This window comes from Lutra lutra, chromosome 5 (genome assembly GCF_902655055.1).
Source record: "Lutra lutra chromosome 5, mLutLut1.2, whole genome shotgun sequence".
NCBI lineage: Eukaryota > Metazoa > Chordata > Mammalia > Carnivora > Mustelidae > Lutra > Lutra lutra.
Window position 1 is genome coordinate 88,090,484 of NC_062282.1, and position 19,960 is coordinate 88,110,443.

Consider the following 19,960-nt stretch of genomic DNA (forward strand, 5'->3'; position numbering starts at 1 on the left):
TTATTTATTTATTTGACAGACAGAGACCACAAGTAGGCAGAGAGGCAGGCAGAGAGAGAGAGGAGGAAGTAGGCTTCCTGCAGAGCAGAGAGCCCGATGTGGGGCTCGATCCCAGGACCCTGGGATCATGACCTGAGCCGAAGGCAGAGACTTAACCCACTGAGCCACCCAGGCGCCCCTTTTGCAAACTTTCAAGAGCACTTTGTGCTTCTGTTAATATAGTCTTAAAACAGTTTTTAAATGGGGGAACTCTTAAATGAGTTAGTCTAAGAATTGAAGAGTATTAAAGTCTAGAGTGAACTTTTATGTTTTGTTCCTCCCATGATTCTAAAATTAAGAGCGGTATTTTGGTAGAAATGATTTACTCTTCATGTGGTCTTGAAATAAACCTTTGGCTTAGGTCATGATCCCAGGGTCTTGGGATCGAATCGCATGTCGGACTCATTGCTCAGAGGGGAACCTGCTTCTCCCTCTGCCTGCTGCTCCCTGTTTGTGACAAGTAAATAAGTAAAATCTTTAAAAAGTTTTTTTTTTTTTTTTTTTTAAATGTTCTTTAGGACCAGGCTCAGTGTGGAGTGATACTTAACAGCCTCTGTGGTTGATTTGACTTTCTGTTTAGTTCAGTGCCATTTCTTTTAGAACTTCTTTTAATTCTAAGACAGTGGGGATGTGGGGCGCCTGGGTGGCTCAGTGGGTTAAGCCGCTGCCTTCGGCTCAGGTCATGATCTCAGTGTCCTGGGATCGAGCCCCGCATCGGGCTCTCGGCTCAGCAGGGAAACTGCTTCCTCCTCTCTCTCTGCCTGCCTCTCTGCCTGCTTGTGATCTCTCTCTGTCAAATAAATAAATAAAATCTTAAAAAAAAAAAAAGAATTAAAAAAAAAAAAAAAGACAGTGGGGATGTAGGCTATACCTACTATGGAATAACTTTAAAAAATTTTATATTAAAGACCCCTTTATGTCTTTGTCTTTCTGGCCCAATTCATACATTATTCTTAATTTCTATGATGGTTTTTGTTTCCCTTTACCAGATTATGTCTTGCTCTTTTTCGATGTGGCTATAACTATTGTGTATGAGAATACAGGCATTTTTTTAAATTTTGTAATCCTCCTATATTAATTTGGGTTTCCTTTTACCTAAAATAATTTATTGGGTGTATGATAAATGTGAATGCCCATTTGATGAGAGTTAATTTAACTAGATTAGTTTTAAGCTAACTTAACTAGGTAGTATCTTTAAATTTACTTGTTTGGGCAACTATATTTTCTTACTATGCATTTAGTATGAATGGATCAGTAACCATACTTTTTATTTCCGCCCAAAGGGTAGGATTCCTTTACCTCATGTTACGGTTTATGATTTGTGACTCTTATTGGAGGCTGAATACTGGCTGTAGTGTCATATGTGCAAAAACTAGTAAACCTTAATTCCTTTTAAAAAAGATAGGCATAAATAGACATTTCAGTATTTTTCTAATAGAAATATTGTATACCTCTTTTGAAGCTGCTATTCTGTAGTATGGATATAATTAATGAAAACTGTTTATCTACTGACCAGGGATCCTTCCCTGTGTCTCTTTTTTTACAAGTAGTGCTTGTGTGAGCCACCTGGGTGCCTCAGTTGGTTCAGTGTCCCAACTCTTGATTTTGGCTCAGGTCATGATTTCAGGGTGGTGAGATCAAGACCCTTGTTGATTTCTGCGGTGAGCAAGGAGTTTGTTTGAGATTCTTTCTCTCCCTCTGCCCCTCCCCCTGCATGTACTCTTTTTCTCTCTCAAAATAAAATCTTAAAAAAAAATAGTACCCATATGAACATCCTTGTATTTATATCCTTAAACATTTGTGTAAGTGTGTTTATAAAACAGACTACTAGGAATGAAAGTTGATTGGTCAGATGGCACACATAATTAAAATAATCAGATTCTGCCATGCTAGTACCCAAAGATATGTTTTTCCAGTTCCCATTCTCACCAGTAGTCATTTAAATGTTTCAAGTCAGACAGCTGATAGAAGAGAACAAGTCTTATGCAGATAAGAAGTGTACAAACCAGATGTTCTAATGGTAGTAAAAGATGAGTTCTCTTTTAGGAGATACAGCATGTGGGCAGTAAAAGAATAAAGATAAATTACCTACTTGTAGAAACTCTTAAGGCTGTAATAAAGTTGAAACTTAATAGTAAAGTTGAAACTTAGTACCTTTTTGTTTCGCATTTGCCTTTAGTATTTTGTAGCAGAAGAAGGTTGAGCCACAGTTACTTAGAAAGTATTCTTATGACCCTAATACTGATAATGAATGATTTAGTGTTGTTATTTCTTCATCTGCAGACATAGTGTAGAAAGTGTTTTGGTGGTTTCTTCTTTGGTTCATGGAGGTACAGGGAGAACAGACTTGTCAATTCCATACCTCGACAGATTTTGGTCCTCTGCTGACTATTAACGGGAGAAAATGGAGAGAATAGAATTTGGGAACTAAGCCAAATAGAGCCAAGAAGAGGAGATCTAAAATTGGAATAAACTTTAGGGGGGTTGGTGAGGAACCCATGCTACATGAAGAGATTATCAGTGTTGACTACCTGAATGAATATTTCATTATATATATATATATATCTTTTTTTTAACTTTATATTTAATGTTGCACATGTTAAAAAGGATTCCAAGTCAATAAAAAGAGGACATAACCATTTTATTTTTTTTTAAAGATTTTATTTATTTATTTGACAGAGATCACAAGTAGGCAGAGAGACAGGCAGAGAGAGAGAGAGAGGGGGAAGCAGGCTCCCCGCTGAGCAGAGAGCCCGACTCGGGGCTTGATCCCAGGATCCTGGGATCATGACCTGAGCCGAAGGCAGAGGCTTTAACCCCCTGAGCCACCCAGGTGCCCCCGCCATAACCATTTTAATTTAAATTTCTTAGCTTGAGTTTTCTTTCTGCTTTGTATAGTGTATGTAAGTGTTCTACAGATACACAATACATTGTTTTTTTGAGGTAGCAAAGGTAATGCCTTCTTTTAGATTTTGGGTTTTATTTCTCTGAAAATGGAGTGGTATTTCTTCTCTGTGGCTTCAGATTTCCTATAAACTTTGTAATTCTTAACTTATGTGCATATTAAGTACTTAACATTGGTTGAATTTAATGAAGCAGGTGTCAGTGATACAGTTTTCAAGGATGACAATTCTTAGTTCGTATGTGTAAGCTAAAATATAAAATGAAAAATACATGAAACATAAAATATCACAAACACATATAATCTTAGTTTTGTTGTCAAGTTTCAGTATATCATCACCATAGGATAGCTTGAATGTTAAGGGTGGGGGGATAGTTGTTGAAAGCATCAAATGAGTGCCAAAGAAATTCAAGGGAGTTTGGGATGATCTCCTGACTTTAGTACCAGTCAGAGTAATTGAGAGCTAAATCTTTAAAGGTGAGACATTATTAGACAAGAAGGGGGTGTGAAATGGATATTTAGAGTTAAATACATACCTGGTTTGTTTAGGGCCAGTGAGTGAGGTGTCTTGAGGGAGTGTGTAGTCCTTAATGGAATTAGAATGAAATTGAAGAGCCAGGGCCTTTGAGAACTATTCAAGCTTCTTCATTGCTTGAGATGAAGAAATAGTTCAGAGAAGTGGCTTTTGTACCTGTTTGTGATAGAGTAGGAATTGTGACCCAAGTCCTCTGCTTCTAAACCTATGCTTTTTCGAATGTAAGAAATGTGAATTTGTGGTCATTGGTATTAAGGAGTTTGTTCTTTAGAAAGTGGGAAGCAATTGGAAACACTCAGCAGAGTATTATGAAAGTGTAAGGTGGTGTATGGGTGACTTGGTAATAGTTTGAAAAAGCAAAGGTGTCCAGATCACTGTCACAGTCTGTTACTAACTGTAGAGCAAAGTATTTGTTTTGAAAGCTATTCCAGAAAGTTAACAGTTATACCCACTGGAAGGAAGGGGAAATGTGTGAGATTGGACATTTAGGAATGCTTGTCTTTTATACAATTTGAAATAATTTGTTTCATTTGCCTTCTTGTTTAGTTAACTTGCAGTTAACTAAAGGATCTAGCAAAAGCAGTTAGATTGTTTTACCTATCTAGATCTGTAGGCTCTGAACTAAGTGACATTGGGAATGGAAATGCCATTCCATAAGAAGCTGTCTGAGTTGAAGAGTGAAGACACTGTTGGAAAAAAAAAGTGTTAAACGATTAAAAGGAATGAGAGAAATAGTAATTGACAGTGATTTTGTGACATTTTGGTCTAGAGGGTTTGGTGCAGTATAAACTAACTTGGAAGGAGGAAACCAGAATTCTCTTGGCTTCTTTGCCATCAAGTAAGCCAGTTATTTTACTTATATTATCTTGATTCTTTATATGTAAAATATGGGTGTTATGTTAAATTTTATTCAGATTCTCTGAGCACTGATATTCTGTGAGATTATTTGAAAAGGTACAAGACCTTTGTTGCAGGCTCAAGTTGAAAGATGAGTAGGTATGAATAGAATAACAAATATGTAAAAGAGATAATTTTTTTTTAAGATTTTATTTATTTATTTGACACAGAGAGTGAGGTCACAAGTAGGCAGAGATGCAGGCAGTGTGGGGGCGGGGGAGAGAAGCAGGCTCCCCGCTGAGCAGAGAGCCAAATGTGGGGCTCTATCCCAGGACCCTGAGATCATGATCTGAACCAGTGGCAGAGGCTTAACCCACTGAGCCACCCAGGCACCCCTTAAAGATTTTATTTATTTATTTGAAGAGAGATAATTATTAAAAAATGAATACAGACAGACCAATACAATATATGTAGCTGTATAAGAAACAAACTTTGAAATAGTTAAGTCAAATGCATCAGCTGTGACTATGATTTTCATATTTGTCTGACTGGAGAAAAGTCATTGGTCCCTGCTAATGATTTTTTTTTTTCCTTAGACTCTCTGTGCCTAAGATGGAGGTATTCTCTTAAAAATTGGAAAGAAAACAGAATAGCCATATTATTTATTTCATTTACTTAGATCCTAGTTAAGAACTTTTAAAAAAGTGGTCTTTCTGTTACTGTAGAACACAGTGCCCCTTTCACATTGAAATATGTGTTGAGGTTGATACACCTGAGAGGTAATATCAACAGGTAAATACACAGTAAATATTAGGTGGGGATAAGATAGCTCAGTTGTTCAAAGCAAAAAACGTAATGTGGGGGCACCTGGGAAGCTCAGTGGGTTAAAGCCTCTGCCTTGATTCAGGTCATGATCCCAGGGTCCTGGGATTGAGCCTGGCCTCCGGTTCTCTGCTCAGCAGGGAGCCTGCGGGGGGTGGGGGCTGCCTCTGTCTACTTGTGATCTCTGTCTGTCAAATAAATAAAATCTTAAAAAAAATAAAAAAGTAATGCGTAGCTAAGAATATGATAGACTGTGGGGATATTAAAGAAAACCAGGAGGAGGGGCGCCTGGGTGGCTCAGTGGGTTAAAGCCTCTGCCTTCGGCTCAGTTCATGATCCCAGGGTTCTGGGATGGAGCCCTGCATCCGGCTCTCTGCTCCGCATGGAGCCTGCTTCCTCCTTTCTCTCTCTGCCTGCCTCTCTGCCTACTTGTGATCTCTGTCAAATAAATAAATAAAATATTTTTAAAAAAAAACAACAAACAAGAAAACCAGGAGGAATATTGCTTTTACTTTTAGTTTACGTTTTTAGCAGTTTTTTATTTTAGTTTCTGAGCTAGAGACCCTTCTGCAAATTTCCAGCCTGGAGAAACTCTGACAAAGTTTAAAGCAGTTGCACAGTTCATTCTAAATCTTAACTAACACAGTTTATTGGGCTTTAATCTTACTTGCTCATTTTCAGAAAGATTGAAAGCATAGAGTAAAAAAGTTTTTTTATGTGTCCCGAGGACTTTTTATAAATGGATGTGGATGGTGTTTTCTTGCACACAGTGTAAATGGTATTATCCTACTTGGGTGAAGCTCTAAATTAAATTTACCTATTTCCCTATTTTTTTCAGATTGTTAAAGGAGATGGGCTGGCAAGAAGACAGTGAGAATGATGAAACATGTGCTCCCTTAACTGAGGATGAAATGAGAGAATTCCAAGTTATTAGTGAACAGGTGAGAAGACCTGTATCATACAAGTTCACTTTACATTGCCTTTCCTTAATCAGAACAACATATTAAGCATTTTTTAAGCGAAGGGAGGTTTTATACCTTTCTATTTAGGAATTTATTAGACACCACAGTATATGTCAGAATTGCCTTTTGTTTTAAACCAGTCTGCAATGCTTAGGAATTAGTATAAATAATATGTCTGTGATTTGTCATGTTTCTGACTTTTTTTTTTTTAAATAGTGTGGGGATAAGTAGAAAGCATCAGTAGCTTTCCAAGTAGCTTCACCTTTTATCCTTCTCCTTGCATAAGTATATTTCAAGTTCTGAAACATCTTTTTGTTTCCATAGTCTCCTTTTTGAAAGAGTATTAGGAAATGTTTGATAGAATTGGAATTGCTGGATCATATGGTCATCTGTTTTTAACTTTTTGAGGAACCACCCATAACCATTTTTCCACAGAAGCTGCACCGTTTTATATTCCCCACCAGTGATGCTCAAGAATTTATCTTATCTTACCTTATCTATTGATAGGAGCTATACTAATGATTGCCAAGTAGGTATCTCACTGTGGTTTTAATTTGCACTTCAGTATTGGTTAATAGTGATGTTGAGAATCTTTGCTTGTACTTAATGGCCATTTGTGTACCTCTTTGGAGAAATATTTATTCAGGTACTTTGACCATTTTTAATCAGGTTCTTGTGGAGTTGTGGTATTTCTTTATATATTGTGGATTTTAACTCCTGCTTCTACATGATTTACAAATATTTTCTCACATTCCACAGATAGCCTTTTTACTCTTTTGATTATATTCTTTGATGCATAAAAGTTTTAAATTTTTGATGGGGTCCTGTTTACCGATTTTCTTCCTTAGTTCCCCCTACTTTTATTGTCGTATTACAGAAATCCATACCAAACTGAACGTCCTGAAGCTTTTCCCCCGTGTTTTCTTTTTCTTTTTTTTTTTTTAAAGATTTTATTTATTTATTTGATAGGCAGAGATCTCAAGTAGACAGAGAGAGAGAGGAGGAAGCAGGCTCCCCGCTGAGCAGAGAGCCCGATGTGGGGCTCGATCCCAGGACCCTGAGATCATGACCTGAGCCGAAGGCAGAGGCTTTAACCCACTGAGCCACCCAGGCGCCCCTCCCCTGTGTTTTCTTAAATCTGTGATCGGTAGTTTTGATTCTTAGGTTTAAGTCTTTGATCCACTTGTGTTAGTTTTGTTTGTGTTGTAAGGACCTGCCTTCATTCTTGTGGATATATCTGTCAAAACTTTGTCAAAAATCATTTGAGTTTCTCCTTGAAGAACACAGATTTCAATTGCATGAGTCTACTTAGATGCCGATATTTTACAGTACTGTACATGTATTTTCTCTTATGATTGTCTTAACATTTTCACTTTTTACCTTTAAGAATGCTGTATATAATAAATATAACATAGAAAATATATATTAATTGCTTTCTGTTATCTATAAGGCTTCCTAGTCAACAGCAGACTGTTAGTAGTTAAGTTTTGGGGAAGTCAAAAGTAATGCATGGATATTTGACTACATGGAGTGGAGGGGGCATGTTGGTGCCTCTAACCCTTTGTATTGTTCAGGGATCAACTATATATGAAAGGGTTTATTTCTGGGCTTTGTATTCCACTGGGGGGGGTGGTGTGTGTGTGTGTGTGTGTGTGTGTGTGTGTGTGTGTGTGTGTGTGTGTGTTTGCCAGTACCACATTGTCTTGATGACTTCACCTCTGAAATAAGTTTAGAAACCAGGAAGCATGGAAGTTCCAACTTAGTTGTTGTTTTTAAAGATTATTTTGGCTATTTGGAAACTCTTGAGATTCCATATGAATTTTAGGATTGGTTTTTCTACTTTTGCAGAAAATACCTTTGAGATTTTGGTAGGGATTGTATTTATTCTGTGGATTGCTTTGGATGTAATAGTCACAGTCTAGGAGTATGGACTGTCTTTACATACGTTGGTGTTCTTTAAATATTTGCAGCAGTGATTTATAGTTTGCATTGTAGAAATTTTTGGCCTCTTTTGGTTGTTTATTCCTTATATTTATTTCTAAGTGTTTATTCTTTTTAATGCAGTAGTAAATAGGATTGTTTTCTTATTTCCTTTTTGGATTATTCGTTGTTAAGGAAGCACAACTGACTTTTGTGTGTTGATCTTCAGTGTGCAACCTTGCTGTATTTGTTCTTAATTCTTATGTGGAATCTTCAGGGTGTTCTACATATTAAGGTCATGTCATCTGTGAACAGATAATTTTACTTTTCTCCAATTTCACATTTCTTCCTTCCCAGCTTAAATTTTTTATTCAGAAGTTCTTAGTGCCTCATGTTATTTTTGATAACATGGTTGTGAAGTTAATGATGTGTAGTAGTTTTAAGGTTGTTTTTTTTTTTGGGTCTTGTGTTTTATACTTAATATTTTACATAAAAACATTGACTTTAAGTGCACAGTGGGATGAGTTTTGACAGATGACAGATGTATAACAATCATCCCCCCTGGCATTTAATTCTTCTACTCCCAGCTATAGTCCTTGACAGACATTGATTTGTTTTTGTCACCATAATATGTCTCTGGAATGTTTCAATAATTGAACCAAGTACTGTGTAGTTTTAGATTTGGCTGCTTTTATGCTTTTGAAACTCATCCATGTTTGGTGATTAGTAGTTCACTGTATGGATTTATCAGTTTGTAAATCTGTTTAAACAGTTCTGAATCTGGTGAAAGCCATCAAAAGAAAGCCACCAGGTACCATTACCATAAGGTAGTAGTTCCAAAGAACATAAATATTTATCTGACAAAGAGAGTTGGCTTTCACCTTCACGATAACTGGGCAGGTAGATAAAATCCTAGAGTGATACAAAAATGTGCATTCTGTATGTTGGAGAGCGGTGGCATGTAAGTATAATGTCCAGATTATCCTAAACTAATAACATGGATACGTCCATATTAATGAAGACATACCATTTGACACAAGTACCTGAAAAATCATTAGGGCTTGATGCTATTTATTAAAGGATTTATGTTTTAAATGTTAACAGAGGAAACTCTGATTTCAAACTCCCGTTTTTTAAATTTTGCCCAAGATATTACGGACTTTTACATAGATGAGGTCCTTCATAGAGCAACATTTTAATATGGTTAGAGGGATTTCCATGTAAAGCAGAATGTGATTTCAAAATAAGGTGAGTGCAGGAGATCAAGGAGCTGGAGGTATTTGTGTGTGTGTGCGTGTGTATGTATGTTTAAGGGATGTGAAACAGTCATTTGTACATAATGGAATAAAGGTATAGTATAAAGTATACATTGGAAGGGCAGTTTGGAAGACCAGAATCAGGATGATTAATTGGGAATATATTGTAATAATTAGAGGAGGGAGAAATGATAGTAAAACACGGTCTTGATGAGACTGAGATCTGAAATAGAATCAGTAGGATTTTGAAAATTTTAAGCTCTGAACTGCTAATTGTATCATTATAAACAAAAATACAGGAGGAGCTAGTTTTTAGGAGGCTTTTAAAAAGAACATGCTAAGTTAGATATTTGTGGGGACAGTGCAGACATTTAGAGAAAAAAATTTAGTTTTTTTTTTTTTTTTTAAATTTTATTTATTACAGAGTCCACATGATGGGGGGAGAGGGAAAGGGACAAGCAGACTCCGTGCTGCACATAGAGCCCTATAGGGGGTTCCATCCCAGGACCCCGAGATCATAACCAAGCTGAAGTCAGACTCCTAACTGACTGAGCACCCAGGTGCCACCTCCCCCTTCTTTAAAATCAGTAAGTTCTCCAGCTGATTTTGGGCTGTGGAAAGATGAGATAGCATTGATGATAAGTATGTGAAAAGCAAGGATAGAACTTTAGGGGGTGGTAAAGATATACCTTTAAGAAAAGGTCAGGTTGTGTTTGTACTCATCACAGTGGCTGAGAACACCAGGGGATGCATACATGTGCTTTGGTTTTTCTTAGTAAAGGTGGTATGAGGTCATTTATTCAAAGTGAAGGGGAGGTAGCTTAAACTGTATAATTTAGAAAAGGAAATCTGTTATGGAAAATAGAGAAACAGGAAGGGCAAAAGGAAAATTGAGGGCTAAGACTCTAGACTTGTTATTTCTTGTTTGTGAAAGTCTGTAACAAAATTAGCTGTGATGTAAGCAGCTTTTTCATTTGTATCATAACCTTAACACTCAAGATTTAATGATTAAAAAAAAAAGAGAGAAAACCCTCTAGAATGTGAAGCTCCTAGACAGGTCCAAATAGTAATATAGGGGTGGATTTGGTCTTACAGAAGGTTGTATTTAGAGATTTTGGTGTAAATGACTAGAGACTCATTTTTCATGAAAGAAACTCAAAGGACCACAGTTATTAGAGATTATGATGTTACCATTATTAATGTAATTTAGTTTTGTGTCTTTAAATTGTTTCTAATTTGGATCAGCACCCTCCCCCCCCAATTTGTGATCTTTGGGCCCAGTTCTTATTTACTACCATCTAACCCCTTTAGTTCTGATTTCTCATTTTCAGAAACAGAAGACTATTTTTTTCCCCAATATTAGAATCTCTGCAGTTAAGCAAAGGCTGTATTTGATTTTGTTATTTTGTGGACATAACTTGAATACTTGCCTACTGGAATGGTTTATATTCTACTTACTCTGTAGTGTGTGAATAAAGCAGTTTGTGGGGTGTGTTAATAGTTCAGTTTGGTCAGAATAATAAAAATAACAGCTGAAGCTTAATGGCTGCTAATTTTATTCTAGTTAGCACTGAAGGTATTTAGTACAACTTTCATTTAAAGAAATGAAAATTTGGAAAGGATTATTTAGTACCTTAACAAGTGATAGGGTTATGTCCACACCTACTCTGTTTGAATTGACAATTTATGCTCTTTTCACTATGCTAATAATAAACATTAATTTTATTTATCTACTTTCTGGTTTGGTAGGTGTTAATTGTGGTTCTCTAAAAGGTAAGGATTTATTCCTAGGGAATAATTTGTTAGGACAATTGAATCAATTAACTGTATTTAACTAGTTTTCCAGAAATGATATCATCTGGAATTTTCAGGGTAGAAGACAGTTTTTTAATGTAGTCATGGTTACATTGAATTATTACAGTATTCTTAATTTATAAGTAACCCCTGGAGGAGGATAGATTATGTATTTAATATATTTATTTTTGATCTTTTAGTTACAGAAGAATGGTCTGAGGAAAAATGGTATTTTGAAAAATGGCCTGATCTGTGACTTCAAGTTTGGACCCTGGAAAAACAGCACTTTCAAACCCACTATTGAGAATGATGACACAGAGACAAGTAGCAGTGACACATCAGATGATGATGATGTGTGAAGGATTTCCTAACGGCTTTAGAAATTTTAGTGTGATACATCTCTCATACAGTTTGGGGTGAATTGTAAAAATGAAGAACTATAATTTATGTAGTAAAATACCCCATTAGAAGATGATTTTTTTGAGGGACTTCACTATGAAGAAAACCAAGAATGTTGTGTTGGGCTGTGTTGAACATTATTTCTTTGTAAATGAATGTTGTAGAAATGAGGACTTTGGTTGATCCAACATTGACTTTCTTCATCACTGCAGCATTTCTCTGACTAGCAATGTGACGATGTAACAAATGAGATTTTCTCATTTAATAATAAAAAATTGTGTAATGTTTTGCAAAGCTTCTGTCTTAAAATGTCCAGGTCTTAAGAAAAAAGGCAGCTTACACTGTTTTGCTTGCAGAGTCATATCTCTTTCGTACAATGGAAATCCTCAAGTCCACTTTGTGCCCCCCCGCCCCCAAAAGGACAATGTAGCATGTTGGCTAAAACTGGAGCAAAGTGCACTAAAACATTAATTTCCTGAACTCAAGTGTTGTACTAGTCACCTTTTAAAACCTAAATTGCTCTTTAGCCATGTGTAGTTCAGTAAACGTTACAGGAAAGACTTGACACACTTTCTTCCAAATTTTAAGAGGTGATTTTCAAGAACTTTATTTGGGTATGTTTTCAGACCAGGACTTTCAGAGATGATGGAAGAGTCTTGTGGGAATACTTATTTTGATAAATTATTACACATGCAGAAAAACTGATCACACTGACTGGATCTGTCCACACATGGAAAATAAACTGGATTTTCAGAATATTGTTGTTCTCTCTAGTGTTCGAGGTTTTGGTTTCTAAACACAAAATGCTTTATTTACGTATTAAAACAAAGTTATACTTTCTTTATTAAAGATAGTGATTACTTTCTTAGTTTACAAAAAAAGTTATGGAAAATATCCTTTTTATTATCAAATGCTTAAGTTTATTGAATGAATGTTGTTAAATAGTCACTTTATTTTTCACTTGCGTATTTTAGAATCATTACTGTTTCATTGCTGACTGGAAGAGTAATTTAGCTCTGTATATTTGTATTTTGCTGTTTCTTGTTTTGTTTACCTGCATTTGCTTATAGCTTTCCTCATCCCATTTCCGTCCATGTTTATATATATGCTGATTGTAAAGGGTTTAATCTCAGCAAGAATGTAGGTTTTCCATTAGATTAAGCTAATAGTCAGTTTTATCTTCTTTTAAATTGTATTTTCTCAGAAGGCTGCAGTGGTTTTGCTGTTTCTACCTCAAGGTCCTGCCCAAACTTCACAGCTTTCAAGAGAAGCCAGATTTTTTTGTTCACACTGAGACTGGTGGTGATGGGAAAATTAAAAAACAAAAACCAAAAGCACAGTTTTATCCCCACAAAACTAAGGATGAGTTAGAGTGGTAACAAAGTATTAAATAAATCTTAAAATTATCTTTTTAAATAGATTCTTCAAATACACCACAATGCAATCTAATCACCTAGTGTTAAATGTACTATCACATCCCAAGTATGCTTTGACAAAGCTCTGTCAGTATCACATAACGAAATGTTTGGGGGACTCTTAGATTTCACTGTTTGGTTAACAGATTAATGAAATCTATCAGATGTAAAATGTATTTGCTAACATAAGCTAAAAAGGGACCTGAGAAATGTGGTTTACATTAAAAATCTAACTTTCTACTGAAGAGCTTTCAGAAAAGATTTCTTAAGAAAATTTTTCTGGCATCTTTTGCTTTATATTCAGATAAAATTTTTTTATAATAATTCTTATCAGTTAAGTAATGTTTATTGTGCATTCATGGCATTGATAATGGACTGTGTTTTAGTTTACCTTTTATAAGCATGGTGAGGTACAGTGGTGTGGTTTATTCTCCTTACTAAATGATAGTATCACCAAGCTTGGTTACTGAGTGGGTGGATCCATACAAAGTATTTCAATAGAACCATTACATCTTAGCATAATTTTAACTTGCTCTCTGAATAATGGGTAGCTGGTAAAGAGTTTGGACCATATTGTTTGAAAGGGAGCTCATAAGTACTAGTTAAATTGGACAACTAGTGTGGAATTGTTGAACACAAAAATAGGCCATAATGGAGGTCTGAAAAAAAAAGTACTTTGGGATGCTTCATACTCCGTTTCTCCACAGCAGATTATTATGATTATTTTTTACAGTCCACTTTACTAAAGTATAAATTAACGTAAACTACACATTTACAGGTATCATTTGATAAACTTTGATTTGTGAAACCATCACTGCAATTAAGGTAGTGAACAATACCTGTCACCCCCAGAAGTTTTTTGGTTTCCCTTCCTTTGTAATCCTTCCCTCTTATTACTACCTCCCTCCTCTCAGCACTTCCTCCCCTCTTTTTGGTATGAAATGTAATAAATGAGCAAAAATCTTACGGTAATGGGTTTAAAATAGTATTTCAAAAATTGTATCTTAATTTGCTTTATATTAAGATAAGGATTAGAATTATTTATATTTCCATAAATCTATTTCTATTAAAGTTGAAATAAATGTAGAAGTGTTAACCTGAAAATAATCAGATTGATTTGATAACACCAGATTTATATTAACTATTAAAAATTCAGTGTCTTGAAGGGCCTGATTCCTATAAACAAAAACTTTAAATTCCTTTTGTTAGTGTTTATTTTGTACTGTTGTTAGAATATGGTTATAAGAACATATCTTAAACTTAGGAACATGTCATAAATGACTTGCTTTTGATTCAAAAAAAGCCATCATTAACTTGACGTCACATTCTATTTGGATGCTCCATAATCTCCTTCTCCTAACTTTATAAAAGATGTTTTTTTAAGTGCTTTTATTTGAATCTTCTCATTTGGGTTGTGCCAAAAATAATAGGGACCATTAATTCTAAGAAAGCGCCTGCTTGTGGTGGAAACTAGAACTTTTCTCTAAAGTACTGGAGAAGTATTTGGTAAAGAGTATGTCATCTCTTTGTTCTGAATGTGAATTGAGTGAGAACCAAAAGCATCTCTTTACCAGCAACAGGAACTGAACAAAATGGAACAAGAGCTTTGAAATAAGTGAGTGTCCAAGGTTTGGTATTGCAAGTTGCTTTTCCAAGGCCTCAGGTCCCCATCAGAATTTTGTTTTCTTTTTTTTTTTTTTTTAAAGATTTTATTTAGTTATTTGACAGACAGAAATCACAAGTAGGCAGAGAGAGAGAGGAAGGGAAGCAGGCACCCTGCTGAGCAGAGAGCCCGACTCGTCGCGGGGCTTGATCCCAGGACCCTGAGACTATGACCCGAGCCGAAGGCAGAGGCTTAACCCACTGAGCCACCCAGGCGCCCCCATCAGATTTTTGAAGTCTGATGGGTGCCAGCAATACAAAGCCCAGATAAAGCTCAGGTAACAAAAAGCAACAAGTGGGGAAGTTAAATCTCTCAGTAGTGCATACTTCAGGCTAAGTAGGCACAGAGAAGAGGGTATTACTGAAATTATGTTCTGGAGTGGAGATGAGGGATTCGCGGGTCTGATAGGGAAAGCAGTAAAATCAGTGTACTCAATGTGAACCCAGAAACTAGAGACCAGAAACATCTTTCAGCTAGTGAAGCTGCAAGGTGCTAATGTTAACGCACACCAGAGGTGCCGCATGGACTGTAAATCCATAGAGTTAGGAATAAGTTGCTGCTGTTAGGACTGAGAACTCTACTATACATAATGAGAGGCAGGGCTAAACCACTTCTAACTGGATCCGAAGTTCAAAATGCCTGCTTTATCCAACGTGGGTAAGAAGGGATCTGATTGAAGGTGGAGAATAAGTGTACATATGAAGCCTACACTAGTTCACATTTTAAATATGACCAATGACTAGTATTTCTTGAATCTGCGACTTCTCAGGTTAAATCATAAATAGACTAAAATGAGGACCTGCTAGGCCAGGCTCTCTGCTGAAAATACAAAGAATAAAAACCCCTGTGCTGAAGTTGATCACAGCCTGGTAGGAAAACCATGGCAAATTAGTTTTCAAGTATGTGTAATGTATAGGGTTAGTGTAGGGCAGGGTCAGAGGGCTAAGATAGGCTTTCCAGAGGACATCATAACTTGGTTTTTTTGTTTTTTTAAGATCTTATTTATTTGACAGAGATCACAAGTAGGCAGAGAGAGGAGGAAGCAGGCTCTCCACGGAGCAGAGAGCCCAATGTGGGGCTCCATCCCAGGACCCTGGGATCATGACCTGAGCCGAAGGCAGAGGCTTTAACCCACTGAGCCACCCAGGCGCCCCTCATAGCTTGGTTTTAACAAATGAACCGTTTACTAAGGCACAGAGAGCAGAAGGGAATTTTAGGCAAAGGAATTGGCCTGTGCAAGGGCATCCTCCTGCCAAAGACGTTCAGGAAACCTTCAGGAGTTAAGTAATAAGTATAGGAGCAGGAGAAGGAGGTAAGGCTGCAGGGACCAGATCACCAAGAACCTAGTTGACCATGCTGACCAAACTTTGATTTTACCCTGCAGGCAGGGGGGAACCTTCAAAGACATTAAAACTGGACCGCCAGACTCAGTGTTCCTTCTGTTTGGGTTTAAAAATCCTTGAACATGATTGCTTAAAACTGCAGGGACAGGGGGCGTCTGGCTGGCTCAGTTGGATGCATGCTTCTCTTGATCTTGGGGTCTTGAGTTCGAGTCCCACAATGGGCATAAAGATTACTAATAGAAATAATAATAATAAAACCCCACAGGGACAGGTGGAAGTGTTAACTTGTGAATGCCTCATTCCAGGTGTGACTTTAGTTGAAGAGTTGTCTAGGTAAAGGAGTGTGTGTTAGCAATGCCAACTGTTGCTGGCATGTTGGGGGAAAGTGGCCTGCCTTAGAGAAATTCCCCAAGGCAGTCCATCAGTAATACCTTCCATAATGACTTAAGAAAAATGAGCTTCTAAGAAGTAATTTTTCTCTTTTATAAGTAAGCCTTTTTTCTGTGTCCAAAGTAAATCTGAAAGTTTACTAAAATAATTTTGGGAAATTGCCATAAACATAATGTAGTGTTAGTGAATGAGGAAACCTGAAGATAAAAAGGTGTGGCCCTTCCTCAAGAAACATGATTATTTAACCTATATATGTTTGTCTATATAACAGTCCAGGGAAAGTAAGTCTTGGATTCTTTGCACAGATAGCTAGGCACATTACAGAATACCTGAAAAAAAAATTTATTTTTCAAAAATTTTTGTTTGAATAGGCATTTCTAAAAATATACTGAATTTACATTTAAAATGTATTCAAACTCTTCATGGTTTATGCATTTTTGTATGCTTTATTTCACAATTGAGAGGAAGAAGGGATTCTACAACCTTTTTTTTAAAAATTTTTATTTATTTGAGAGACACAGTGAGAGAGTATGAGAGGGGAGGACAGAGGGAGAGGCAGACTCGCCATGGAGCTGGGAGCCTGATGTGGGACTCGATCCCAGGACTCCAGGAACATGACCTGAGCCGAAGGCAGTCGCTCAACCAACTGAGCCACCCAGGTGCCCCGGATTCTACAACTTTTTAAACAGTCACCTCAAAGGCTAAGAAGAGCTACTGTCAAAGATAATTAAACATAGATCTTGACTTAGGAGGACCAAAAGTATTCTAAAAATGCTTTAAGCAATGGCAGCATCACCAAAATAATTCACACATTGAGCACCTGCCTACTCAGTGCCTAGCATTGTCCTGCATGTTTTTGAATACAGAGTCTACCAATGTGACTACTCTGAAGGGAACATTAGTCTTTTGGATGGTGCAGTTCCACTGTGTCTGTCTGCTAAGACATAAAAATCAATCTTTTCTAAGATGTGACATAAGTGAAAAAATTTGAGAGTAATATCAGTTGTTTACCTTGAGTTTTAGCTATTGATTTGGTAGAGAAGAGATCTACAGGAATTCCAGTTGCTAACTGACAAATTTTCAAGCTGTTCTTTTTGACTTGAAGATAATTGTGAAAAGAGGTTAGATTTTTCTGGAATGTCTCTCATTGCAGGCTGAGTGGCTGCTCAGGGGTATTTGTCTTGCTCTAGATTAGCATAGGCATTCTTGGGTCTCAGAAGGTCCACTGATCAATTGCTTTGAATCCAGGATTCTGGGCCAGCTTTCTGGCCAGGCTATTCTGAACAATGGATTTTTGTGTGTGTGTGCAAGATTGCCTAAAAGATAAGGCAAGTAGAGAGCAGGTAGGAAAGCTGTCTTCAAGTATTTAAAGTATTATTAGGAAAAGAGATTAATTGGTTAGTTTTTTTTTTTAAGATTTTATTTATTTATTTGACAGAGATCACAAGTAGGCAGAGAGGCAGTCAGAGAGAGAGAGAGGAGGAAGAAGGCTCCCTGCAGAGCAGAGAGCCCGATGTGGGGCTCGATCCCAGGACCCTGGGATCATGACCTGAGCCGAAGGCAGAGGCTTTAACCCACTGAGCCACCCAGGCGCCCCTAATTGGTTAGTTTTTGTGTGATGTTGGTTGGATTACCTAACTTGTATGTGCTTCAATTTCCTTAAGTGTAAAATGGAATAGTATTTGGAATGATCTCAAAAAAATACATGAAAAGCCTTTACGGGAGCCTGACACATAGTCCACTCAGCAATATTAGCTTTTGTTGTTTTTTTGTTTTTTTTTTTCTGTGTATGTCAATGGAAAGAACTCTAGCAAGATAATTTTTTAAATGTGTATTTCATGGATAAACATATATTTATCAAGAAGTTTTAAACATATTCTTATAGAACCTTAGACCATTTGCTGGAGTGAAGTGAAAGCGTGAGTACTCCCCATTTGTACAAGCTGAAACTCAAGAAGGTAGTAATCTGTCCAAAGTCTTCCTGTGAGTATGTGAGTACACTGGTACTTGAATGAGGTTTAAGTTCCCAAGTCGATGTGCTTTTTACTATATCAGGCTACCCTAATAAGGAAACTAGGGCTAATCCAAGGGTGTTGGGGGATGCAGAGTTCAGTCACTGAATGAAAAATCTTTTATTAGAGTTTACAAAATGGCTTGTAAGTGGAAGTGAGCAGTAGCTGTATTCAAACAAGAGCTTGGTGACCAGTTTTCATAGATACTGTGAAGGACTTCTTGCATTTGGGAGAATCTTGCCCTAGATGATTGTATGGTCCTTTTGACTTAGATTGTATTGTCTTAATTAAATTTGTTAGTTAATACTTTTTAAAACTTTCATTATTTTTCATTGTGACTCATCTCAAAGTCATAAATAATTTAAGCTGCTCTGACTTAGATGTTTTGTGTAATTTATTTGCCTTATACTTTCTGATGGCAAAATCTGGGTAACATGACCTGATATATTTTGCCTTAGGTATATGTCCCATTGCATCACAGACATTGCATGTCTGTTGAAAAGACATATACTCAAGGGTTGAAATCTAGTAGAATCAGTAACTTTTACTGCTTTAGCAGAACATTCTTAAGCAAATCTGTTGCTCCCTCTCCCCCTTACTGTTAGGTAAGGATTCTGGGCCAGCTTTCTGGCCAGGCTATTCTGAGCAATGGGATTTTAAAAATTGAATAATTACTGGAATTTAAAAAATTGAATAATTACTAATACTCTTTGGTGTCACCATCTTGATTCACAGTGAAGTACCAGTAGTTTACCCATTTCTTTTGTACCATCAGTGCAAATGTTCAACACAAGTGTTGCAGTATAAACTCTGTGATTCAGAAAGTTATCCAGCGCTTTGACTGCTTCAGCATCACTTGTGTTTTTTGGCAGGTATTCACAAAAAGAAGATATTCTTTGATAATTAATTGGTGCTAATTATCAAATGAATATAAGCAAAATAGTAAGTTCACATCTATAGATTCATCCATCTGTAAGGCAAGTACAGTCTTTTAAAAAATATTTTATTTCTAAGAGAGAGCAGGAGCAGGGGGAAATGGAGAGGGAGAAGGAGAAGCAGACTTCCTGCCGAGCAGAGAGCCCAATGTTGGACTCCATCCCAGGACCCTGGGATCATGACCTGAGCCGAAGGCAGATGCTTAACCAACTGAGCCACCCAAGTGCCCCAGGCAAGTACAGTTTTGAAGATGAGTTGTTAATTCAGTCTTCACAATTAAATTAAATTTTACAATTTAAATTAAAATTTTATAATTAAATTTTACAATTAAATTTTTACAATTAAAATTTTAACTTGAGGGGCGCCTTTAACTCCCTTCTGAACCTGCCTCTCCCTCTGCCTGTCTCTGTCAAATGAATAAACAAAATTTTTCTTAACTTGATGAATAACCTTAACATTGGAAAATGGCACTCCTGTGACTTCTATACTGAATTTTTAGTTATTCAGCAGTGTCAGTTGTACCAAGGCTTTAAATTAGCCTCTTAGCCTGTCAGTTGTTTTCTCCAGGCAGCACAATATGAAATATCTGAAAGAAACTTCAGTGGCTTCCATATTTCTGGCTTGGGAAAACCAGGGACCAACACGTTTTGGCTTTTTTTTTTTTTTTTAAGATTTTATTTATTTATTTGAGAGAGAGACAGTGAGAGAGAGCATGAGCAAGGAGAAGGTCAGAGA

General features: G+C 36.7%; 1 protein-coding gene across 3 annotated transcripts in view; it reads left to right on the forward strand.

Moving 5' to 3' along the window:
* Nucleotides 1–14,081, forward strand: part of GPBP1 (GC-rich promoter binding protein 1) — an 80,373-nt gene extending 66,292 nt beyond the window's left edge. For all 3 annotated transcript variants that reach the window (XM_047731766.1, XM_047731765.1, XM_047731767.1), the window contains 2 exons: nt 5,974–6,076; nt 11,268–14,081. In XM_047731766.1, coding sequence (XP_047587722.1) covers nt 5,974–6,076; nt 11,268–11,426 — 262 coding nt within the window. In that variant the 3' untranslated portion in view covers nt 11,427–14,081. The remainder of the gene's footprint in view (nt 1–5,973; nt 6,077–11,267) is intronic.
* The last annotated feature ends 5,879 nt before the right edge of the window (nt 14,082–19,960 follow it).